The 26,658-nt window shown below is 42.8% G+C and overlaps 1 protein-coding gene across 1 annotated transcript in view; it reads right to left on the reverse strand.

Moving 5' to 3' along the window:
- The window catches only part of LOC109909317 (receptor-type tyrosine-protein phosphatase N2), a 276,630-nt gene that overhangs the window by 177,949 nt on the left and 72,023 nt on the right, over window positions 1-26,658 (reverse strand). Inside the window, exon 3 of the mRNA XM_031796270.1 lies at window positions 25,150-25,263. Within this exon, the coding sequence (XP_031652130.1) occupies window positions 25,150-25,263 (114 nt within the window). The remainder of the gene's footprint in view (window positions 1-25,149; window positions 25,264-26,658) is intronic.

Raw genomic sequence — 26,658 nt, forward strand, 5'->3', positions numbered from 1 at the left:
TGCAGGTAGATTTTTAGAATTGTTGTTACAATATCTATGTTTGTGCATGTACATTGATTGATTCATTCATTAATTGAGTCCCAAGGAGATGGTTGTAGGTGGTTAGTAGATGGTTTGTAGGTGTTTAGTAGATGGTTTGTAGATGTTCAGTAGTCGTCAACATTTCAACTAACTATTCACTGACCCTGACCCTAACTCTAACCCAAACCTTATCCTAACCTTAACTCTTACCCTTATTTTAAACATAACCGTAACATTAGCAAGCATTTGCTTATCAACAGTTTGTTGATAGTATGACCCTCTGTAGATCATCTATATGGGACTAACCAAATAAAGTGTGACCCTAGCATCTTACAGTTTGATGTTCAAGGTTGGCCTTGTGTGCCTTATTATAAAACTAAACACTAAAACAATTATATTGGAAAACATTGAGAACCTGAAACAGCAAAAAAACTGAGGGTCATGCAATCAGTGAACACTGTAGCGTGGAGTTATCTGGCGGTGGCCTCTCTTGAATTCCGATTGCAGTGAACCTGAGGAAAAGCGATACATGGCACCCTCGCAGCAAGTCAACAAGCCCTGTGAGAATGTCACACTGCAGCCAAATGCAACGCCAACATCTCCACTAATTGCCAACACATACTCAGAATGCAAGGCTCCCGGGCAGGGGCACAACATAGCGCTGCCAAGGCCAGATGGAGCTACCCGGGCAAGAAGAGACCCAAAACAACATGGCCGCCTGGCCTCATTCCCAAAGAGCCGACAGGGACGGCTGCATTCCACTGCAGAAAAGCCCACAAAAATACCCCATATAATATAACAATGCAGTGCAGTGTCCATCTGCATGGGTCAGACATGGAACGCAGTTTTACTGTTATTCTAATAGCATTGACAAAGTTAAAGGACAATAACACAACTTTTCAACCTCATATTCATTATCTGGAGCACAATACCAGTGTCTAGGTATGTGAAAACGGAGCATTTCTATGACCTGTGGTTAAAAAAGATAAGAAGAATGGTCCGGGGGAAAAAACGCTTCTCTGTGATTTTCAAAACCTGCAAAGCGTTTCTAGCCAGAGAGAGGGTGTTTTCTTGCTCCCAACATTACCACGAATCTGATAGTATTTGAAAATCACTGTTTTTAAAATGTTTTCACTTTTGATGTCGTCAGGTAGAACTTAACTTTATATGTTTTCCTACACAATGTCGAAATGCGCTGTTTTCACATACAGTATAAAGACAATGGTCTGTGTTGTAGATAACAAAAATGAGGGTGGAAAGTGGTGGACTTGCCCTTTAAGTTAATGAAAAGACTTGTTATTGGAATGTATGGGTCATATCCATAGACCATAGAATCCATGATATTTCGCAAGTATTTCAGATATTCTCTCCTACAAAGTTAGCCTTCGTAGAGGTCCTATTTCTGAGAGACAAAGAGACTAATGGAATTTGTGAATGATGGACAGGTAGAGGAGAGCAATAGGCTAGCAACCAGCCAGGACAGGAATGTTTAACCAAAAGTGTCTACATACAATATGACTTCATTAGCCTGGCCTGTCATCCATAACACGACTGGTATGTTATAATGCTCATCTCTATTCATGACCACTAGATGAGGTTTTGGAACAGTGTCGATCTGCCACTGATGTATCCCATGATACCCCTGACTAGACCGTAGAGCGTATAGTGTCGAGGGTTGTGGAAAGTAATCCGACCGTCAGCCCCATCACAACACATAAAAATCTAATCAAATTGTATTTATCACAGTGAAATGTTTAGTTACAAGCTCTTTCCCAATGATGCAGAGTTAAATAAGAAAATAATAGAAACACAAATGAAAAATAAAACACACAGGAATGAAGCTATATACAAGGAGAACCATAACCATTGCAATGTGCAGGGATATGTGGTGATCAAGGTAGATGTGTACGTATAGGCAGGGGTGAAGTGACTAGTCAACAGGATATATAATACTAAAAGTCAAAAGAAGTATCTGCTGTGTGTGTGTGCCTTTGTGCATCTGTGTGTGTGTATTTTGGGTGTATGTGAGTGCATGTGTGTGTCAGTGTAAGTGTATGGATAGAGAACTGTGAGTGTGCATATAGCCAGTGCAGGTAGAGTCGCTAGAGATAGTCCATACAGATAGTCTGGATAGCCGAGACCTGATGCTCCGGTACTACTTGCCTGGCACAGAGAACAGACAATGGCATATGTGGCTGAGGTCTTTGGCAATAGCCTGGGTTTTCCTTAGATACCGCCTGGTGTTACGGTGCTTCTCCCTCTTTTTCCCCTGCCCCGCTACAAAGTTTCTCCCTGCAGGCAGTCATTGAGTCCGAGGTGCTAAAGGAACTCCTTGAACTTAACCCCCAAAAAACATCTGGGTCAGATGGTTTAGACCCTTTCTTCTTTAAGGTTGCTGCCATTATCATCACTAAGCCTGTCTCTCCTTTCTTGGGAGGTTCCCATTGCTTGGAAGGCAGCCACGGTTCGTCCTTTAAATAAAGCTGATCCTAACTGTTATAGGCCTATTTCTATTTTGCCCTGTTTATCAAAAGTGTTGGAAAAACTTCAATAATCAATAATAGTCAATAATCAACTGATCTGGTTTCCGTTCAGGTTATGGATGTATCACTGCAACTTTAAAGGTCCTCGATGATGTCACCATTGTACTTGAGTCTAAGCAATGTTGTGCTGCTATTTCTATTGACTTGGCCAAAGATTTTGATACGGTAGACCATTCCATTCTTGTGGGCTGGCTAAGGAGTATTGGTGTTTCTGAGGGGTCTTTGGGCTGGTTTGCTAACTACCTCTCTCAAAGAGTGCAGTGTATAAAGTCAGAAAATCTGCTGTCTCAGCCACTGACTGTCACCAAGGGAGTACCCCAAGGCTCGATCCTAGGCCCCACACTCTTCTCAATTTACATCAACAACATAGCTCAGGCAGTAGGAAGCTCTCTCATCCATTTATATGCTGATGATACAGTCTTATACTCAGCTGGCCTCTCCCCAGAGTTTGTGTTAAATTCTCTACAACAAAGTTTTCTTAGTGTCCAACAAGCTTTCTTTACCCTTAACCTTGTTCTGAACACCTCCAAAACAAAGGTCATGTGGTTTGGTAAGAAGAATGCCCCTCCTCCCACAAGTGTTATTACTACCTCTGAGAGTTTAGAGGTCTCTTCATACAAGTACTTGGGAGTGTAGCTAGACAGCACACTGTCTTTCTCTCAGCACATATCAAAGCTGCAGGCTAAAGTTAAATCTAGACTTGGTTTCCTCTATTGTAATTGCTCCTCTCCTTTTTTACCCCAGCTGCCAAACTAAGCCAATGCTCCTTATAGGACACATCACTGCACTCTATACTCCTCTGTAAACTGGTCACCTGTTGCAAGACCCACTGGTTGATGTTTATTTATAAAACCCTCTTAGGCTTCACTCCCCCCTATCTGAGATATCTACTGCAGCCCTCATCCTCCACATACAACACCCGTTCTACCAGTCACATTCTGTTAAAGGTCCCCAAAGCACACACATCCCTGGGTCGCTTGTCTTTTCAGTTCGCTGCAGCTAGCGACTGGAACAAGCTGCAACAAACACTCAAACTGGACAGTTTTATCTCAATCTCTTCATTCAAAGACTCAATCATGGACACTTGCTGGCAGTTGTGGCTGCTTTGTGTGATGTATTGCTGTCTCTACCTTCTTGCCTTTTGTGCTATAGTCTGTGCACAATAATGTTTGTACCATGTTTTGTGCTGCTACCATGTTGTGTTGCTACCATGTTGTTGTTATGTTGTGTTGCAACCATGCTGTGTTGCAACCATGCTGTGTTGTCATGTGTTGCTGCCTTGCTATGTTGTTGTCTTAGGTCTCTCTTTATGTAGTGTTGTGTTGCCTCTCTTGTTGTGATGTGTGTTTTGTCCTATATTTATATTGTATTTATTTTTTATTGTTAATCCCAGGCCCCTGTTCCCCAGGAGGCCGTTTGCCTTTTGGTAGGCCGTCATTGTAAATAAGAATTTGTTCTTAACTGACTTGCCTAGTTAAATAAAGGTTCAATAAAATACAATAAATAAAAAAGGTCCTGGATGGCAGGGAGATCGGCCCCAGTGATGTACTGGGGCCATCTGCAACACACACTCTGTAGAGCTTTGCATACATTTTTGGTTTTCTAAATTAATTGTTGTTTTGTTGTTGTTTGAATCCCAGATTGCCCCTTCAAGTCTCAGTGGCAACAGCTGTGGTATTAAAAAACAGAAGTAAAGAAGTGTGATAGATTATTAAAAAATGTGTCCATCAACTGATGTTCAATTAATAATTCAACAAGTTTCAAACAAATGAATTGAGATGATAAGAGTTGAATAGAATAAAACAATTGTGCCAGAAAGTTAATAAAAATGTGTCCACTTTGATCATCTTTTACGGCGTCTTATTTGATTTAATGTGCCACAACGAGACACCTTTATTTTCCACAAGTTCCATATAGATTTTTTATTTTTGCCATAATGTTTGTACCCAGAAAATTATCCAGTGTTAATTCAACACAGAATGTTAACACAATACCCTATGTTCAGTATTTTATAAGGTCTTATTTTAAGATCTAGTTTTAACCTACAGGGGTCTGGCACTCATACACATTACTATGAACCAAAACCACAACCATTATTATAATATTTCCTTGCACACTATATTGCAGGTAAGATTTTTTGAATGGTTTGTTTCAATACCTATGTTTGTACATTGATTGATTAATCTTATGCTGTGCAAACATAAATGACATACATGTTTAATCCAACATATTACTTGGATTTATTGCACCCATTACTGAAATGGTTGTTCTAGTTTAGATGCTAAAATCTGAGTCTTCCCAACCTTGGCCATCATTCTTAATGCAGATTGCAGGTGATTAAAACTACAAAATGACTGATAACCCCACTCCACCTAAATTCAAATTTGAATTACACAGCACTTTTACAAGTCAGAACAATTTGACTACAGGCCTGTAAACAATGAATTCCCAGCTACTGCTTTACTCTAGGACAATTTAATTAAGATGCTAAAAGAGTATGACAATGGCTTGCTACCTTGAAGTCACAGATAGACAACACATTATTATATTTCTTATTTCGCCTTTATTTAACCAGGTATACATTTAGCATCATGATGGCTATGCTTCTTGTAAGTGATTCTGATATACCTCTTCCATAGACCACTTAAACTAGTACAACACTTCCTCTCACGGGTGGCCAAAAATAACTACCTGAAAACCACGACCCCCCCACTAAAGCCATGCCTCTAATATAATTTCCCAGTATGCATTGTCTTTTCGAGTTACTACCCATGACTGTATTTGTTAGTGACAGAGAGATGCTTGTTCGATTCATCCATGTTAAGTGCCATCCCCAACTGTGTTTTTTAGGTGAATGTTATCATTGAACGCTTAACAAATGTCACATCTCACAAGTCTTTATTATGAAGCTGGGTGTAACCTATGATGATTCTCTGCTTTCAACTTTGTGGCAACAGTTTGGGGAAAGCCCTTTGCGGTTCTGAAATGACAATGATCCCATGCACAAAGCTAAGTTCATATAGAAATGGTTTGTTGAGATTGGTGTGGAAGAACTTGACTGGCCTGAATAGAGCCCTGACCTTAACTCCATCGAACACCTTAGGGATGAATTGGAACACAGACTGCGAGCCAGGCCTAATTGCCCAACATCAGTGCCCGACCTCACTAATGTTCTTGGGGCTGAACGGAATCAAGTGCCCGCAGTAATGTTTCAACATCTAGTGGATAGTGTGCAAAGCTGTCATCAAGGTAACGGGTAGCTACTTTGAAAAATCTCAAATATAGAACACATTTTGATTTGGTTACTACACTTTTTTTGGTTACTACAGTACATGATTCCATATGTATTATTTCATAGTTTTGATGTCTTCACTATTAATCTACAATGTAGCAAATAGTAAAAATAAAGTTATCCCTGGAATGAGTAGGTGCCCAACTATTGACTGGTACTACATATATATATATACACACATACGCACATATATACACTGCTCAAAAAAATAAAGGGAACACTTATACAACACAATGTAACTCCAAGTCAATCACACTTCTGTGAAATCAAACTGTCCACTTAGGAAGCAACACTGATTGACAATAAATTTCACATGCTGTTGTGCAAATGGAATAGACAACAGGTGGAAATTATAGGCAATTAGCAAGACACCCCCAATAAAGGAGTGGTTCTGCAGGTGATAACCACAGACCACTTCTCAGTTCCTATGCTTCCTGGCTGATGTTTTGGTCACTTTTGAATGCTGGCGGTGCTTTCACTCTAGTGGTAGCATGAGACGGAGTCTACAACCCACACAAGTGGCTCAGGTAGTGCAGCTCATTCAGGATGGCACATCAATGCGAGCTGTGGCAAGAAGGTTTGCTGTGTCTGTCAGCGTAGTGTCCAGAGCATGGAGGCGCTACCAGGAGACAGGCCAATACATCAGGAGACGTGGAGGAGGCAGTAGGAGGGCAACAACCCAGCAGCAGGACCGCTACCTCCGATTTGTGCAAGGAGGAGCAGGAGGAGCACTGCCAGAGCCTTGCAAAATGACCTCCAGCTGGCCACAAATGTGCATGTGTCTGCTCAAACAGTCAGAAACAGACTCCACAAGGGTGGTATGAGGGCCCGGCGTCCACAGGTGGGGGTTGTGCTTACATCCCAACACCGTGCAGGACGTTTGGCATTTGCCAGAGAACACCAAGATTGGCAAATTCGCCACTGGCGCCCTGTGCTCTTCACAGATGAAAGCAGGTTCACACTGAGCACATGTGACAGACGTGACAGTCTGGAGACGCCGTGGAGAACGTTCTGCTGCCTGCTACATCCTCCAGCATGACCGGTTTGGCGGTGGGTCAGTCATGGTGTGGGGTGGCATTTCTTTGGGGGGCCGCACAGCCCTCCATGTGCTCGCCAGGGGTAGCCTGACTGCCATTAGGTACCGAGATGAGAACCTCAGACCCTTGTGAGACCATATGCTGGTGCGGTTGGCCCTGGGTTCCTCCTAATGCAAGACAATGCAAGACAATGCTCATGTGGCTGGAGTGTGTCAGCAGTTCCTGCAAGAGGAAGGCATTGATGCTATGGATTGGCCCGCCCGTTCCCCAGACCCGAATTCAATTGAGCACATCTGGGACATCATGTCTCACTCCATCCCCCAAAGCCACGTTGCACCACAGACTGTCCAGGAGTTGGCGAATGCTTTAGTCCAGGTCTGGGAGGAGATCCCTCAGGAGACCATCCGCCACCTCATCAGGAGCATGCACAGGCATTGTAGGGAGGTCATACAGGCACATGGAGGCCACACATACTACTGAGCCTCATTTTGAGGACATTACCTCAAAGTTGGATCAGCCTGTAGTGTGGTTTTCCACTTTAATTTTGAGTGTGACTCCAAATCCAGACCTCCATGGGTTGATACATTTGATTTTTGTGTGATTTTGTTGTCAGCACATTCAACTATGTAAAGAAAAAAAGTATTTAATGAGAATATTTCGTTAATTCAGATCTAGGATGTGTTATTTTAGTGTTCCCTTTATTTTTTTGAGCAGTGTATATATATACACACATATATACATACACACACACACATATATATATATATATATATACACACACATATATATATATATATATATATATATATATATATATATATATATATATATATATATATAGTTAGATATATACCAGCAGTAGGGCATGCTGGGAAATATGATAATAATGGGCGTGACTTTGGTTTAAAGTGATACATGTGATTTTCCAGTCCCTGCATTAGGGTGAAACTAGGCCCTCAAAATAAGGCCTTATGAAATACTCATGGTATTGCATGAAATATTTTTTTTCCTACAATAATATATTTCCTTAGTATCTTACTTGGTGAAGTAATTAGACACAAAAAGGATGAATCAAATCAAATGTTATTTGTCACATATGCCGAATACAACAGGTGTAGACCTTACAGTGGAATGCTTACTTACCAAGAATGCAGTTTGAAGAAAAATAAGTGTTAATTAAAAAATGGATAAGTACAAAATGAAAATAAACTAATAACTAAAAGTAGAAGTAGCGAGGCTATATACAGGGGTACTGGTACAGAGTCAATGTGCAGGGGCACAGGTTAGTTGATGTATTTGAGGTAATATGTAGATGTAGGTAGAGTTAAAGTGACTATGCATAGATAATAAACAGAGAGTAGCAGCAGCGTAAAAGAGGGGGGGCAATGCAAATAGTCTGGGTAGCCACTTGATTAGCTGTTCAGGAGTCTCATTGGCTTGGGGGTAGAAGCTATTAAAAAGCCTTTTGGACCTAGACTTGGCGCTCCGGTACCGCTTGCCGTGTGGTGGGAGAGAAAAGTCTATCACTAGGGTGGCTGGAGTCTTTGACTGGTTATATCCTTCCTGTTTGGCCCTGTCCGGGGGTGTCCTCGGATGGGGCCACAGTGTCTCCTGACCCCTCCTGTCTCAGCCTCCAGTATTTATGCTGCAGTAGTTTATGTGTCGGGGGGCTGGGGTCAGTTTGTTATATCTGGAGTACTTCTCCTGTCCTATTCGGTGTCCTGTGTGAATCTAAGTGTGCGTTCTCTAATTCTCTCCTTCTCTCTTTCTTTCTCTCTCTCGGAGGACCTGAGCCCTAGGACCATGCCCCAGGACTACCTGACATGATGACTCCTTGCTGTCCCCAGTCCACCTGGCCATGCTGCTGTTCCAGTTTCAACTGACCTGAGCCCTAGGACCATGCCCCAGGACTACCTGACATGATGACTCCTTGCTGTCCCCAGTCTACCTGGCCATGCTGCTGCTCCAGTTTCAACTTCCACCTGACTGTGCTGCTGCTCTAGTTTCAACTGTTCTGCCTTATTATTATTCGACCATGCTGGTCATTTATGAACATTGAACATCTTGACCATGTTCTGTTATAATCTCCACCCGGCACAGCCAGAAGAGGACTGGCCACCCCACATAGCCTGGTTCCTCTCTAGGTTTCTTCCTAGGTATTGGCCTTTCTAGGGAGTTTTTCCTAGCCACCGTGCTTCTCCACCTGCATTGCTTGCTGTTTGGGGTTTTAGGCTGGGTTTCTGTACAGCACTTTGAGATATCAGCTGATGTACGAAGGGCTATATAAATAAATTTGATTTGATTTGATTTGATTTGACAATTGTTAGGGCCTTCCTCTGACACCGCCTGGTATAGAGGTCCTGAATGGCAGGAAGCTGTACTGGGCCATACACACTACCCTCTGTAGTGCCTTGCGGTCGGAGGCCAAGCAGTTGCCATACCAGGCAGTGATGCAACCCGTCAGGATGCTCTCGATGGTGCAGCTGTAGAACCTTTATGGATCTGAGGACCCATGCCAAATCTTTTGAGTCTCCTGAGGGGCAATATGCTTTGTCGTGCCCACTTCGTGACTATCTTGGGGAGTTTGAACCATGATGGTTGGTGATGTGGACACCAAGGAACTTGAAGCTCTCAACCTGCTCCACTACAGCCCCGTCGATGAGAATGGGGGCATGCTCTGTCCTCCTTTTCCTGTAGTCCACAATCATCTCCTTTGTCTTGATCGCATTGAGGGAGAGGTTGTTGTCCTGGCATCACATGGCCAGGTCTCTGACCTCCTCCCAAAAGGCTGTCTCATTGTTGTCGGTGATCAAGTCTACCACTGTTGTGTCATCGGCAAACTTAATGATGGTGTTGGAGTTGTGCCTGGCCATGCAGTCATGAGTGAACAGGGAGTACAGGAGGGGACCAAGCACGCACCCCTGAGGGAACCCTGTGTTGACGATCAGCGTGGCGGATGTGTTGTTACCTACCCCGTAATGGAGTCCAGGATCAAGATGCAGAGGAAGGTGTTTAGTCCCAGGGTCCTTAGCTTAGTGATGAGCTTTGAGGGCATTATGGTGTTGAACGCTGAGCTGTAGTCAATGAATAGCATTCTCACATAGGTGTTCCTTTTCTCCAGGTTGGAAAGGGCAGTGTGGAGTGCAATAGAGATTGCATCATCTGTGGAGCTGTTGGGGCTTTATGCAAATTGGAGTGGGTCTAGGGTTTCTGGGGTAATGGTGTTGATGTGAGCCATGATCAGCCTTTCAAAGCACTTCATGGCTACAGACGTGAGTGCAATGGGTCGGTAGTCATTTAGGTAGGTTACCTTAGTGTTCTTGGGCACAGGAACTATTGTGGTCTGTTTGAAACATGTTATTACAGAGTTAGTCAGGAACAGGTTGAAAATGTCAGTGAAAACACTTGGTAGTGCATGCTCAGAGTACACTTCATGGTAATCAGTCTGTTGACCTGTTTAAAGGTCTTACTCATATCGGCTACAGAGAGCATGATCACACATTCGTACGCGACAACTGATGCTCTCATGCATGCTTCAGTGTTACTTGTCTCAACGCGAGTATAGAAGTAATTTAGCTCATCTGGTCGGCTAGTGTCACTGGGCAGCTCACGGCTGTGCTTCCCTTTGTAGTCTCGGAACATCCCGGAACATATTCCAGTCTGTGCTAGCAAAACAGTCCTATAGCTTAGCATCTGCTTCATCTGACCACTTCTTTATTGACCAAGTCACTGGTGCTTCCTGCTTTAGTTTTTGCTTGTAAACAGGAATAAGGAGAAAATAATTATGGTCAAATTTGCCAAATGGAGGACGAGGAAGAGCTTTATATGAGTCTCTGTATGTGGAGTAAAGGTGGTCTAGAGTTTTTTCCCCCCTTGATGCACATTTAACATGCTGGTAGAAAATTTGTTAAAACTGATATGTTTCCCTGCATTAAAGTCCCCGGCAACTAGGTGCGCCACCTCTGAAGGAGTGTTTTCCTGACTGGTTATTGCGGTATACAGCTCATTGTGTGCGGTCTTAGTGCCAGCATCGGTTTGTGGTGGTAAATAGACAGCTACGAAGAATATAGATGAAAACGCTCTTGGTAAAGAGTGTGGTCTACAACTTATCGTGATATACTCAGGCAAGCAAAACCTCGAGACGTCCTTACTATTAGATTTCGTGCACCAGCTGTTGTTTACAAATATACACAGACCACCACCCCTTGTCTTACAGGAGGCGGCTGTTCTATCTGGCCAATGCAGCGTAAAACCCACCAGCTGTATTTTATTTATGTCGTCGATCAGCCACGACTCGTTGAAACATAAGATATTACAGTTTTTAATGTCCCATTGGTAGTATATACGTGAGCATAGTTTGTCTATTTTGTTATCCAATGATTGTACGTTGGCTAACAGGACTTATAGTAAAGGCAGATTACCCACTCGCCGTCGGATCCTTACAAAGCATCTCCAACTTACATCCCCGATATCTCTGTCTCCTGCGAATGATGGGGATGAAGGCCTCATTGGGTGTCTGAAGTAAATCCTTCGCATCCGACTCATTCATGAATAAATCTTCTTCCAGTATGAGGTGAGTGATTGCTGTTCAGGCATGAGAGGCAGCCCCCAAATTATTTTAGGGGGAGGCACACGGGGAGATTAGCGGAGTCAGGCGAGAAACCTGTGCCAACTCCCCGTGCTTACCGGAAGAAGCGTGGTACTGGTCAGACACCGTGTTATGCGATGAAGCGCACAATGTCGCCAGTGCGCTCTCATAGCCTGGAGGGCTATCCTGCGCCGGCTCTGCGTACTGTGTCTCCGGGGCGTTGGGAGGGTGCAGTTCACCCTATGCCTGCGCTCCGCCCGTGCCAGTCGAATGTGGACATTGAGTCTAAGGGAGAGGTGCGAGTGGATGACCAGATCTCCAGTGCTCCCCCGCAGCCCTGTTCGACCTGTGCCTGCACTCTGGAGGGTCCGGACTTAAGTGGTCATCCAGCCTGGAGGAGTGGTGCCAAGGCTGCGCACCAGAGCTCCAGTGCTCCCCCACAGTCCGGTACATCCGGTGCCTCCTCCACGCACCAGGCCTCCTGTAGGTCTCCCCAGCCTGGTGGGCCCTGTGGCGGCCCCACGCACCAGGCTGTCTCTCTGTCTCCTCCCTCCAGGTTCTCCCTCCAGTCTGGAGCTGCCAGAGTCTCCCTCCAATCCAGAGGCGCCAGAGCCGCCCGTCAGTCCAGAGGCGCCAGAGCCGCCCGTCAGTCCAAAGGCGCCAGAGCCGCCCGTCAGTCCAGGGGCGCCAGAGGCGCCACTCACTCCAGACTCGACCATTAGTCCAGTGGCGTCTTCTAGTCCCGGGTCTGCGGTGAGGGTTCCAGCTCCAGAGGCATTACTAAAGTGGGCCGAGCCAAAAGTGGGGCGGGGTCCACGTCCCTCACCAGAACCGCCACAGCGGAGTAATGCCCACCCAAACCCTCCCCTATAGGTTCAGGTTTTGCGGCCAGAGTCCGGACCTTTTGGGGGGGGGGGGGGTACTGTCACGCCCTGACCGTAGATTGCTTTGTATGTTTCTATTTTTTGTTTGATCGGGATGTGATGTGGGTGGGCATTCTATGTTTGTATGTCTAGGTTTTGTATTTCGATGTTTTGGCCCGGGTATGGTTCTCAATCAGGGACAGCTGTCTCTGATTGAGAACCACACTTAGGTAGCCTGTTTTCCCACTGTTAGTGGTGGGTGGTTATTTTCTGTTTAGTGTTTTCACCTTGCAGGACTGTTTTCGGTTATTCCTATTGTTATTTTGTATTTAGTGTTCAGTATATTAAAGATAAACACGTACCCCGCTGCATTTTGGTCAGACGATTCCTTCACCTTCTTCCTCTGAACGCCGTGACACAAACATTCTGGGGAAATATTCCACTCGTCAGAACACTGTTTCAGCAGTTGACATTCCCAGTTACAGAAACCCATGCGTTGGCTCAAATCAACTGTAGACTAAGAAATGTCCAACCCACACATGACTCACAAGTTGTTCAACAATAATACTCCACTTTTTTTTAACCTAAGAGTTCCATTTTCACATACTGTGGCATAGAGGAAGTAAATACGCCTACATGCTCCAAAAGTAGTACTCGATCTGAGATCTTCAACACCAAATACAGCTGGAGTCATTAGCTTAGCTATAGAAAGCTCTTCAAAATAGCTTACATAACAGCATACATTTGTGAGTCTGTGTGAATAAGCATGCCCTATGCACATCTAAGACAGCAAACCGTATATAATGTAATTATAACAGAGTGTGGGTGAGAAATGACATATTGTATGCAGACCTGTGTTCAAATTCTATTTGAAGTCATTTCAAATCATTTCGTTGGGTTTAATTGAGCTTTGCCTGGCTGCAATGGAATCTATGGTATCGTCACAAAGCTGTGAAACCCACCCATCTGGAACTACAGGCAGGCTAAAGCAAATTATAACAGAATTTGAAAGAGTTAAAATTGTATTTTAAAACCAGGTCTGATTGTATGTTTTGCTGTTCTGGAAGATACCCCTCAACGCAAAGACACACAGCCACCGATGAGCACATATAGAACCTGTGTAGAGGAAGATCAGTAGTGCTGAAATGACCCACTGTCTGTTTGTGGTGATGCAAACGTCACAATGAATGATCTTACTTCACTTGTCTTGAGAGTGAGTGAGGAATGAGGATTCACTCTGCTTTTGCACATGGCTCAAGGGTGATGCTTGAAGGGTCAACCTACTGTAGAGCAGGGAGCCTGGTCCTTATTACAGAGAGCAGAACCCATGCTGTAGGGGTAAAGCTCCGTGGTTCTGACCTAATATGTGCTTCTCCCCACTGAAGACCAGGCTTCGGTGCCTGTGTCTTTTCTTCCATCTGCCAGCCTCCCCTTATTGTTTTACAACTGTCTGAATAAAGTGAGGGGAAAAGGTAGTCAGTGAGGGCGTCGAGACAGAGATCGATATTGACGTACGAAAACACTCTTGAAGTTAGGTGAAGAAATGCATTCGCATCTGATATAGGTTGCCCTGCACGAAATGTGGCATAATCCAATGAAAATACCAAATTATCAAGAGATCATTTGCATGTCACACACACACACACAAACACACGCGCATGCGCGCAATGTTATACAATGCTATCAAAAGCCTGATGCTAAAACAAATAAGACAGAAGACTTGAAAGCTTCGCTATATGAGGTGCGGACACACTGTGTTTGCGCGCTATGAATCCCAAAGTCGCCTTCGCACAAAGCCCCATCGGTGCAGGCTAATTTAAAATCATTTGCAGTGGATGACAGTCTTGCACTTGGAGGCGGCATGTGGAAAATGTAAAATCCGATAATGCTCCCTCCCAGTAGGGATACGGCCAAACAAAGCAAGGTTACACGAAAAACAAGAGAAACCCTTTTTTGTGTCGGGTCAATTTCTATTGATCTAATGACGTTGGATGTTGTGCGCAGAGCCCAGATTGTATGATTTCTTCTACAGCAACTCAGATGCAAGATAAAGAGAATTGCAAATCGATGCAATTGATGTTCCTCTTTTCTTCTCTTCCATTTAGGTTACAGTGCAATAGTCTCAATCGCCCTGTCTGCTCTTCAACAGGGGAACGTCTCGACGATGACAGACACTTCAATAGGGATAAAGCTGATAAGATATAAAACACATTGGAGCATAGACAGTGTAGTGATTTTTTTTAAAGATAAGACTGCAGTCTTTAGATATGGTTCTACGAGACACAAGCAAAACTGAGCCGGGTTTAACTGGAGCTCAAGACTGAGCAGCGCCAGCAAAAGTGTGTGATGGAGAGAGGACGACATTTCAGAGATATTAACACCTGGAAATAGAGCTGGAACAAACTGACGCACGTACTCTCATCCTCCTCAGTCTCATCCGTTTATTTCAGAGAAGTAATTCGATTAAATGCTGTGGTCTCACGCTATGCCTAGTATTCATTTCTCCGATTATAATTTCCTATGGATGCCCGCTTATTTTTTTTATGGTTTTCAACACTCGTTTAGGTCTGTTATAAAAGATTAAGCTTAAAGTGGCCTGTAAAGCCAATTACCTGGTGGAGGTTTGTGCTTTGTGGTCACGGTTTGTGCTGAAGGTATCTGCTGCCCTCTGGCTGAGACAGCCTGTAGTTGCAGATGTTTCGGATAGTCTTGTAGCCAGAATACAACTGAGGATAACGATATAGGATGTTATATATACTGCATAAACGTGAATGAGACCTGGAATTACATATATAATTTAATTTGATGATTTTTTTTAAGGTCATGAATTAAAGCATATACTTACTTTGGTAATGCACTGGTCAAAAACCTAATGTTAAAACTAAACTGAGCCATACAATCAACTGTCTAACACTTAACTTTTTTTAGTTCCATTGGATACACTGCTAGAGCGCAAGAACTAATTAGCCTAGTGAATCCATTTGTGCTATTACACTGTATCAATTAAAAAGCTTCAGATGTCTGGTCTTGGCTGGAGGCACCAAACGATTGGTCGATTTCATCTGCCACCGTGACAGACATCAGAACAACATTAGAGAGAGAGAGAGAGAGAGAGAGAGAGAGAGAGAGCGAGAGCGAGAGCGAGCGAGAGAGATCACACACACACACACACACACACACACACACACACACACACACACACACACACACACACACACACACACACACACACACACACACAGCTCTACAATGTCAAGAGATGAAAAAAGAGAAGAGTCCCCTCAGCCAGCTGGTTCTGAGGCTCAGTTCACCAACCCAAACCAACCCCATAGTTCCTCAGGACAGCACGCAGAAAATCTGGCCCAACCAAATCATCACAAAACAAAAATAACCACAAAAAATCAAAGTAAACTTCAATGCTATTTGGCTCTAAACAGACAGTCTGCCACCATGTACTATCTGACCACTGTGACTGATAGAAAACTGAGGAAAACATTGACTAGGTACAGACTCAGTGAGCACAGTCTGGCTATAGAGACCGGTCGTCACAGACTAACCTGGCTGCCCAGAGAGGACAGGCTGTGCTCGCTCTGCTCCAAGGGAGAGGTAGAGACAGGGCTGCATTTCCTATTACACTGTGACAAATACTCAGACCTAAGAGAATATTTCTTTCCCAAAATTATAATTCAATACAAATCATTTGAAACTATAAACTATGTGCAGTTTTGGCAGCCAAATATGTGTCCTCCTGCCACAACCTGAGGGACAGCCAGTGAAAAGTGCAAAGTAATGTCGATAATATTTCCCATCTTGTTTTGTTTTGTCTTTCATACCATGTCATGTGTCTTCTCAGTCATGTTGACACTGGTCTACTACCATTGCTTTAATGTATTGTTGTTCTCATTAATATTGTTGTTGTAGTCCTGTTTGGCCCTGTCCGGTGGTGTCCTCGGATGGGTCCACAGTGTCTCCTGACCCCTCCTGTCTCAGACTCCAGTATTTATGCTGCAGTAGTTTATGTGTCGGGGGGCTAGGGTCAGTTTGTTATATCTGGAGTACTTCTCCTGTCCTATTCGGTGTCCTGTGTGAATCTAAGTGTGCGTTCTCTAATTCGCTCCTTCTCTCTTTCTTTCTCTCTCTCGGAGGACCTGAGCCCTAGGACCATGCCCCAGGATTACCTGACATGATGACTCCTTGCTGTCCCCAGTCCACCTGGCCGTGCTGCTGCTCCAGTTTCAACTGTTCTGCCTTCTTATTATTCGAACATGCTGGTCATTTATGAACATTTGAACATCTTGGCCATGTTCTGTTATAATCTCCACCCGGCACAGCCAGAAGAGGACTGGCCACCCCACATAGCCTGGTTCCTCTCTAGGTTTCTTCCTAGGTTTTGGCCTTTCTAGGGAGTTTTTCCTAGCCACCGTGCTTCTACACCTGCATTGCTTGCTGTTTGGGGTTTTAGGCTGGGTTTCTGTACAGCACTTTGAGATATCAGCTGATGTACAAAGGGCTATATAAATACATTTGATTTGATTTGATTTTGATTTAGTTGTTGTTAATGGTAATCCCATGTCCACTACTACTATTATTAGTTTATTAGTGCTGTTGGTCCCACCATTTATTTATAAATATATATATATTTAATTTTTAGATATGTACACTTTGACAATGTAAGTAATAATGAACTTGCCATGTCAATAAAGTAAATTGAATTGAGAGAGAGAGAAAAAATACCTGCTGAAAAAACAGCATAGACCAGCCTTCATTGTGTTTTCGTTGGTAACCAGCCCTCGTGGTGTTTTGGACCATAGAGAAATTAATTAAATTAGACTACCTAAAGCATCTAAACTGGAACAATCAGTTCAGTATCAGGTGCAATAAGTCCAACTAACAGATTGTATTAGTAAAACATATATATACATATATATATATAAATATATATATATTTATCTTTGTGTAGCATAGGTACATGCAAAAACACAGATATTCAAGAAAACTATTCTAGAAATCTAACTGGAACTGTATTTTTTCTAACTGCATTTTTTTGCATATCAGGAATGGTTCTTTACAGCTGTGATGGTTGTATAGAGCTCATAAAAGCCAAACTGTTTTGGTTAAAATTTCCCATGGTTCATTTTCATGCCAGCCAGGTAGGCTATACTCCTGTTGTAAAGCAAAGCAATGTGCTCAATTCTAGGAAAGTTGATATATAAATATAGTAGGCCTAGCCTATAGAAAGCTGATGGCATCCTCCTCTTTTTAATAGAGGCCATCAAAACTCTGTTTTCTCAGCCAATTGCACAGCCTATAGAAATGTTGCGCAACACGAGCTCATGGGCTCCTATGAAGGGTTTGATTTGATTTTTGAAAACATTTGCATCAATGTCAGAGTGATTAGAGGGACAAAAGAGTGCTGAATACCAGGCAGTTATCAAGTTTGGTAGACTACTAATGATAATCAGCAGCATCAGAGCTTGGAGAAGCCTAGTTACCGTGACTAAACGGTGGTCACCATTTTTATTTTACCTTTATTTAACATGGCAAGTCAGTTAAGAACAAATTCTTATTTTCAATGACGGCCTAGGAACAGTGGGTTAACTGCCTGTTCAGGGGCAGAATGACAGATTTGTACCTTGTCAGCTCGGGGGTTTGAACTTGCAACCTTCCGGTTACTAGTCCAACGCTCTAACCACAAGGCGGCTCTAACCCTGCCTCCCCATCAGGGAGAGGTTGAAAATGTCAGTGAAGACACTTGCCAGCTGGTCAGCGCATGCTCTGAGTACACGTCTGGGTAGTCCATCTGTTAATTAAGCTGTTTAACAGTCTTACCAACATCGGCCAACGGAGAGAGTGATCACACAGTCATCAGGAACACCTGGTGCTCTCATACATGGTTCAGTGTTGCTTGCCTCGAAGCGAGCATAGAAGGAATTTAGCTTGTCTGGTAGGCTCATGTCACTGGGCAGCTCACGGCTTGGTTTCCCTTTGTAATCTGTGATAGTTTGCAAGCCCTGCCACATCTGACGAGCGTCAGAGTCACTAGCAACTAACTGCCAGTAACATACTGGCAACTTAACTCAGTAAGTTATCTTTGAGAGCACAGCAACATACTTGCAAATAGCTGCCAGAAGCTCATTGTACCTTCAATTAACTTTTCTGATAACAAGAAAGCATATAACATTAAGTGACAACAATTAGGCATTCTTTGTGGTGAGCACATTTGGGACCCAGCAGATAGCCTAGTGGTTAGAGGGTTGGGCCAGTAACTGAAAAGTTGCTGGATCGAATCCCCGAGCTGACATGGTAAAAAAGCTGTCATTCTGCCCCTGAGCAAGGCAGATAACCCACTGTTTGCTGAAAACGTGGTTGTCAATTATGGCAGCCCCCCGCACCTCTCTGACAAGGAGGGGTTGGGTTAAATGCAGAAAACACATTTCAGTTGAATAGATTCTTACAATTTAAATATATATATATATCAAATTTTATTTGTCACGTGCCGAATACAACAGCTGTAGACCTCACAGTGAAATGCTTAATTACAAGCCCTTAACCAACAATACCGTTTTAAGAAAAACAGCAAAAAACCAAATGAATAAAAGTAACAAATAATTTCAGAGCATAAGTAAAATAACAATAGCGAGGCTATATACAAGGGGTACTGGTACAGAGTCAATGTGTGGGGGCACTGTTTAGTCGAGGTAATTGAGGTAATCTGTACATGTAGGTAGAGTTATTAAACTATGCATAGATAATTTTGGGGTGGCAGGTAGCCTAGTGGTTAGAGCGTTGGGGCAGTAACCAAAAGTTTGTTGGATTTAATCCCTGAGCTGACAAGGTACAAATCAGTCATTCTTCCCCTGAACAAGGCAGTTAACCCACTGTTCCCTGGTAGGCTGTCATTGTAAGTAAGAATATGTTCTTAACTGGCTTGCCTAGTAAAATTTCAGATAATAACAGAGTAGCAGCAGCGTGAAGGACGGGGCAGTGCAAATAGTCTGGGTAGCCATTTGACTAGATGTTCAGGAGTCTTATGGCTTAGGGGTAGAAGCTGTTTAAAACCCTCTTGGAGCTAGATTTGGAGCTTCGGTACCACTTGCCATGCGGTAGCAGAGAGAACAGTCTATGACAAGGGTGGCTGGAGTCTTTGACAATTGTTAGGGATATCCTTTGACACCGCCTTGTATAGAGGTCCTGAATGGCAGGAAGCTCGGCCCCAGTGATGTACTGGGCCGAACGCACTACCCTCTGTAGTGCCTTGCGGTTGGAGGCCAAGCAGTTGCCATACCAGGCAGTGATCCAACCCATCAGGATGCTCTCGATGGTGCAGCTGTGGAACCTTTTGAGGATCTGAGAACCCATGCCAAATCTTTTAAGTCTCCTGAGGGGGAATAGGTTTTGTTGTGGACCGTGTTAGTTTGTTGGTGATGTGGATGCCAAGGACATATATATATATATATATATACACACAGTTGAAGTCGGAAGTTTACACCTTAGCCAGATACATTTAAACTCAGTTTTTCACAATTGCTGACATTTAATCCTAGTAAAAATTCCCTGTCTTAGGTCAGTTAGGATTACCAATTTATTTTAAGAATGTGAAATGTCAGAATAATAGTAGAGGCAATTATTTATTTCAGATTTTATTTATTTCATCACATTCCCAGTGGGTCAGAAGTTTACATACACTCAATTAATATTTTGTAGAATTGCCTTTAAATTGTTTAACTTGGGTCAAACGTTTCGGGTAGCCTTCCACAAGCTACCCACAATAAGTTGGGTGAATTTTGTCCCATTCCTCCTGACAGAGCGGGTGTAACTGAGTCAGGTTTGTAGGCCTCCTTACTCGCACATGATTTTTCAGTTCTGCCCACAAATTTTCCATAGGATTGTGGTCAGGGCTCTCCAATACCTTGACTTTGTTGTCCTTAAGCCATTTTGCCACAACTTTGGAAGTATGCTTGGGGTCATTGTCCATTTGGAAGACCCACTTGCGACCAAGATTTAACTTCCTGACTGATGTCTTGAGATGTTGCTTCAATATATCGACATAATTGTCCAGCCTCATGATGCCATCTATTTTGTGAAGTGCACCAAGCCCTTTTGCAGCAAGCACCCACAACATGATGCTGCCACCCCTGTGCTTCACGGCTGGGATGGTGTTCTTCGGCTTGCAAGCATGCCCCTTTTCCCTCCAAACATAACGATGGTCATTATGGCCAAACAGTTCAATTTTTGTTTCATCAGACCAGAGGACAAAAAAGTACGATCTTTGTCCCCATGTGCAGTTCCAAACCGTAGTCTGGCTTTTTTATGGCGGTTTTGGAGCAGTGGCTTCTTCTTTGCTGAGTGGCCTTTCAGATTGTGTCGATATAGGACTTGTTTTACTGTGGATACAGATACTTTTGTACATGTTTCCTCCAGCATCTTCACGGGGTCCTTTGCTGTTATTCTGTGATTGACTTGCACCTTTCGCACCAAAGTACATTCATCTCTAGGAGACAGAACGTGTCTCCTTCCTGATCGGTATGACGGCTGTGTGGTCCCATGGTGTTTATACTTGCGTACTATTGTTTGTACAGATGAACGTGGTACCTTCAGGCATTTGGAAATTTCTCCCAATGATGAACCTGACATGTGGAGGTCTACAATTGTTTTTCTGAGGTCTTGGCTGATTTCTTTTGATTTTCCCATGATGTCAAGCAAAGAGGCACTGAGTTTGAAGGTAGGCCTTGAAATACATCCACAAGTACACCTCCAATTGACTCAAATGATGTCAATTAGCCTATGAGAATCGTCTAAAGCCATGACATAATTTTCTCGAATTTTCCAAGCTGTTGAAAGACACAGTTAACTTAGTGTATGTAAAGTTCTGACCCCCTGGAATTGTGATACAGTGAATTATAAGTGAAATAATCTGTCTGTAAAACAATTTTTGGGAAAATGACTTGTGTCATGCTCAAAGTAGATGTACTAACCGACTATAGTTTGTTAACAAGAAATTTGGTTGAAAAACAAGTTTTAATGACTCCAACCTAAGTGTATGTAATCTTCCGACTTCAACTGTATATATATATATATATAAATATAAATATATATATATATATATATATATATACCACCATTTAAATGTTTGTACACACCTACTCATTCCAGGGTTTTTATTTATTTGTACTATTTCTACATTCTAGAATAATAGTGATGACATCAAAACTATGAAAAAACACAAGGAATAATGTAATAACTAAAAAAATGTTAAATCAAAATGTATTTCATATTTGAGATTCTTCAGAGTAGACACCATTTGCCTTGATGTGTCACGTCCTGACCTTAGTTCCTTTTTTATGTCTCTATTTTAGTTTGGTCAGGGCGTGAGTTGGGGTGGGCATTTTATGTGTTGTTCTATGTTTTGGTATTTCTGTGTTTGGCCTGGTATGGTTCCCAATCAGAGGCAGCTGTTTATCGTTGTCTCTGATTGAGAACCATACTTAGGCAGCCTGTTTTCCCACTATGATTTGTGGGTTGTTGTTTTCTGTCTTTGTTTTAGTTACCAGACGGAACTGTTTCGGTTGTTCTTTTTGTTACTTTGTATTTTTAGTGTTCAGTGCTATTGAATAAATTGATGAACACTTACCACGCTGCATATTGGTCCGATCCTTCATACTCCTCAGAAGAGGAGGAAAACCGTTACATGATGACAGCTTTGCACTCGCTTTGCATTCTTTCAACCAAGACGCAGACGAAGAAACCTTATAGGATACTGTGCCATCGTCAATGTCCCTGGACAGTGTGGTGGCAACATCACAATGTGTACAGCCATTAGTCAGAATGGTGACCTTCATCATCCTACCACTCTTAGTCCTAACAATACTGCCCACATTATTGCCGTCCTTGACACTATGCATAATATCCTCATTCCCAATGACCAGAGGAATGGACCAGAGCAGGCCAGGTTTGTTGTCATCTGAGACAATGTAAATTTACACCGGTCCGCAATTGGTTTATTGACCATCCGCAAGTTTTGACGCTCAACCTGTCACCATACTCTCCATTTCTAATACCCAATAGAAGAGTTATTTTTGGCGTGGCGTTATAAGGTATACGATTGCCAACCCCACCAACGTTTACCCCTTCTCCAGGCGATGGAGGAGGCCTGTGGTGACATAGATAAGGGGGCATGCCAGGGCTGGATATTCCACTCCAGACGCTACTTCCCCCGCTGTTTAGCCAGAGAGAACTTTGCTTGTGATGTTGATGAGGTGCTGTGGCCAGACCCAAGTAGGAGACAGGATGAACCCTAATAGTTTTTTTTCTTTATAGTAACAAGCCAATTTGTTTATCTTCTACTGTATTTGTTTTGTCTGTTACTGTTCATCCCAAAATCTGGATGAAAATACAATGTTTTGAGATAGAAATACATTTGATCCCCCTTGCATTTCTGTTTATAGTGTAAATATATACTTATAGGCATACATACTGTATATATTTGTGCATATACATGCACGTGTGAGTGCTACTACAAACTGCTGTGGACTTGTGGACCTGTGGACTTGTAGACCTGTGGACTTACATTTGTCACATCCATGTATAAGGGCCAATCATTTGATGGTTTGTGTGTAGAGTTTTGCGGCAAAAACACGTTTGAGGAGTTAAAATCATTTTGAATGAAGTGTTTGGTTTTGCAAGAGATGTGTGACGTTTTGCATGCTGTGTGCATGTTTTGGGGTTTTGTGTGTCGAGTTTAGAGAAAATGAGCCATAGTTTCAGAAATCATGTGTAAGCAATTGTCAAAAACTGTAATTGTCTGGGTAGAGAACACACGATTTTGTGTAACTCAAAATGGGTCATAATTCTACAAAGATCCAGAAAAAAAGGATAAAATAACAACCCAAAATTAGCTACCAACAGCAAGCTAGCTAGCTAAATGTCCATGAATGTTTCATGTGTTTCAACCTGTCCAAAAATGAATATTGATTCAGAGTATGTTTTGATATTTCAACCTGCATGTCCAGATCGTGTATGGGGTGGATGGACAAAATCAACATGCGCGCAATTGCGCACGTCTGCACGTGCCCGGTCTAATCAACACGTTAGGCTACTATGGTGAGTCGAGCATTGCACCTTTTCATTTTCAATAAGTATTGATTACCAATTTATTTGTCTCTGACTGCAAATCGTTCTCCTAAAACGTAGGCTATATCATATATGCAAAACGTAGCAAGTGTTGCTGTTATCGTTCTTGCTGCTTCAAGTTCAGTGTGGTCTCAATTAAATAGAGTAGGCTATAGCTTATGCATGGGCGGAGAAGCACGGGGCAGTTATCAGATTTCCTATGATTAGGCTACAGTTTACTTCATTGCCTAGATATAAATGTTGATCACCCATATTTATCTGTCTGAAAATCTTCCCACTCCTAAAAGGTAGGCTATACAAATGACTAAAGTGAAAGTGCAAGTCTCTCCAACTCTTCTCTCTTCAAACTACATCTAGCATATTGGCTGATTGGCTGATATAGCCCAGTAATACAGATGGCTTAATATAAATGGGCTATGTAAGCATCTCTTGTAATTTAACCTATTTCTTAAGTTCTTTTTGCGCATTTGATATTGTATACAGGGCTCAAAATTCCTCGACCATGGCTGGCAAGTGAACTGCCTGAAATAACATTGCGGGACTGCAATTACGTTTGGGACCAGTTGTTGTGGTAGTGGGTGGGAATCGGACAGAAAGCCAACGGGTGTGGTATGAAAAGCTGCGGGTCGTGTGCAGATCTCTAATATAAAGCCCCACAGTGGAGGTGTTATAATGCCCATAAAACAGGGTAATGGTCAAACAGGGAAATGGTTCCAATTGTTTTTCCACCATTCATTTTTCCATTGGGGATTTTAGAAACACTTAAAATAAGGGCTGTGTTTCGTGGAGGCTTACCCTGGAGTGACGTTTTGATAACCATGTCAATATTTAATCAATATATTCGGCTCTATTTACTCTCAGATTTGAAAATGCTAATTAGCGTCAAAGTAGACATCATGCAAAACTACAAATCCCTGCAAGCTCCTGCACGTCATCTCTAGCTGACACCTTTGCTAACAGGTATTGTGTCAACTTAAAACTTGTACAAGGCAGTTCACAGAATTGTCCATTTAAAGACATTTGGCCAATGCATTCATTACTACATTTAGCTAACATTAGATAGTTAATCCAGAGATTTTTTACCATTGTCTCGATTCGACAGTCTCGTCCAGATCATCATGGCATTTGTAGATCTTTATGATACATTAGCAGCTAATTAACGTTTCATTTTGGGGGGGTAAATACAGGAGAATATAAATTGCATCCCTGCAAAGACAATATTTTCCAACTTTGTTCTCTCTCCTGTTGTTTGAGGACATCCTTGGGCCAGTTCTGTGTCCTGTTCTCCTGTATCTACCCTGTTTAACAAGCACATTAGCTGCTGGGCTCTCATTCATTGAGCAGGAGAGAAAATCTAATGCAATTACGCCGCATGCAGCACAGTCACTCATCCACAAAATAAGCACTAAATGTCCTGCAATCGTACGAGTCAATTAGATTCCTATTGCCGTTATATGATCAGGGAACAAAGGCCTGTATGAGGCAAATTACCTGTCCTTTACCTCTAGACCAAATGTGTAATCCGACCGTTTGGCTTGCTTTCACATAACAGCTGAATCTGTTTTATAATGTCGACAGGACAGACGGACCAATCAGACATACACACGCATCTGTACAGGGACAGCGAGACAGACAGAAAGACAAGCAGGCAAGCAGAGAGACAGACAGACAGTACCTCTGTGGGACAGTTTCTGGAGGAGGGTCCTCAGGTGCTGTAGAGCAGAGGCTGACACATCATAGGTGTATAGGTCCGCACTAGGTAACTCCAGACACCTTCCAAACACTCTGTCTATGAGAGAACACACACATACACACTGTCAACAAACAGATCATCTACCAGCGATGGTCAGTATTTCTGTTACATGCAGTGCATTCGGAAAGTATTCAGACCCCTTGGACTTTGTCCACATTTTGTTACGCTACTCTAAAAACGATTAAATCGTTTTTTTAATATTCCTAATCAATTTAAACACAATAACCCATAATGACAAAGAAAAAACAGGTATTTAGAAATATTTGCAAATGTATACAACATTTTAAACTAAAATATCACATTTACATAAGTATTCAGACTCTTTACTCAGTACATTGTTGAAGCACTTTTGCCAGTGATTACAGCCTCAAGCCTTCTTGGGTATGACGCTACAAGCTTGGCACACATGTATTTGGGGAGTTTATCTTATTCCTCTCTGCAGATCCTTCAGAGACTTGTCCTGAAGCCACTTCTACTTTGTCTTGGCTGTGTGCTTAGGGTTGTTGTCCTGTTGGAATGTGAACCTTCGCTCCAATCTGAGGTCATGTGCACTCTGGAGCAGGTTTTCATCAAGGATCTCTCTGTACTTAGCTCTGTTCATCTTTGCCTCGATCCTGACTAGTCTCCCGGTCCCTGCCACTAAAAAACATCCCCACAGCATGATGCTGCCACCACCGTGCTTCACCATAGGGATGGTGCCAGGTGTCCATCAAACTTGACAATACATTCAGGCCAAAAAGTTCAATCTTGGTTTCATCAGACTAGAGAATCTTGTTTCCCATGGTCTAAGTCTTTAGGTGCCTTTTGGCAATCTCCAAGCGGGCTGTCATGTGCCTTTTACTGAGGAGTGGCTTCCGTCTGGCCACTATACCACTCTATAAAGGCCTGATAGGTGGAGTACTGCAGAGATGGCTGTCCTTCTGGAAGGTTCTCCCATCTCAACAGAGGAACTCTAGAGCACTGTCAACGTAACCATCGGGTTCCTGGTCATTACATTTCTTAAATGTTTTATTTCACCTTTATTTAACCAGGTAGGCCAGTTGAGAACAAGTACTCATTTACAACTGCGACCTGGCCAAGATAAAGCAAAGCAGTGCGACACAAACAACAACACAGAGTTACACATGGAATAAACAAACATACAGTCAATAATACAATAGAAAAAATCTATATACAGTGTGTGCAAATGAGGTAAGATTAGGGAGGTAAGGCAATAAATAGGCCATAGTGGCGAAGTAATTACAATTTAGCAATTAAACACTGGAGTGATAGATGTGCAGAAGATGAATGTTCAAGTAGAGATACTGGGGTGCAAAGGAGCAACAAAGAACAAAATAACAATATGGGGATGAGGTAGTTGGATGGGTTATTTACAGATGGGCTATGTAGAGGTGCAATGGTCTGTGAGCTGCTCTGACAGCTGATGCTTAA

This window comes from Oncorhynchus kisutch, linkage group LG18 (assembly GCF_002021735.2).
Source record: "Oncorhynchus kisutch isolate 150728-3 linkage group LG18, Okis_V2, whole genome shotgun sequence".
Lineage (NCBI taxonomy): Eukaryota > Metazoa > Chordata > Actinopteri > Salmoniformes > Salmonidae > Oncorhynchus > Oncorhynchus kisutch.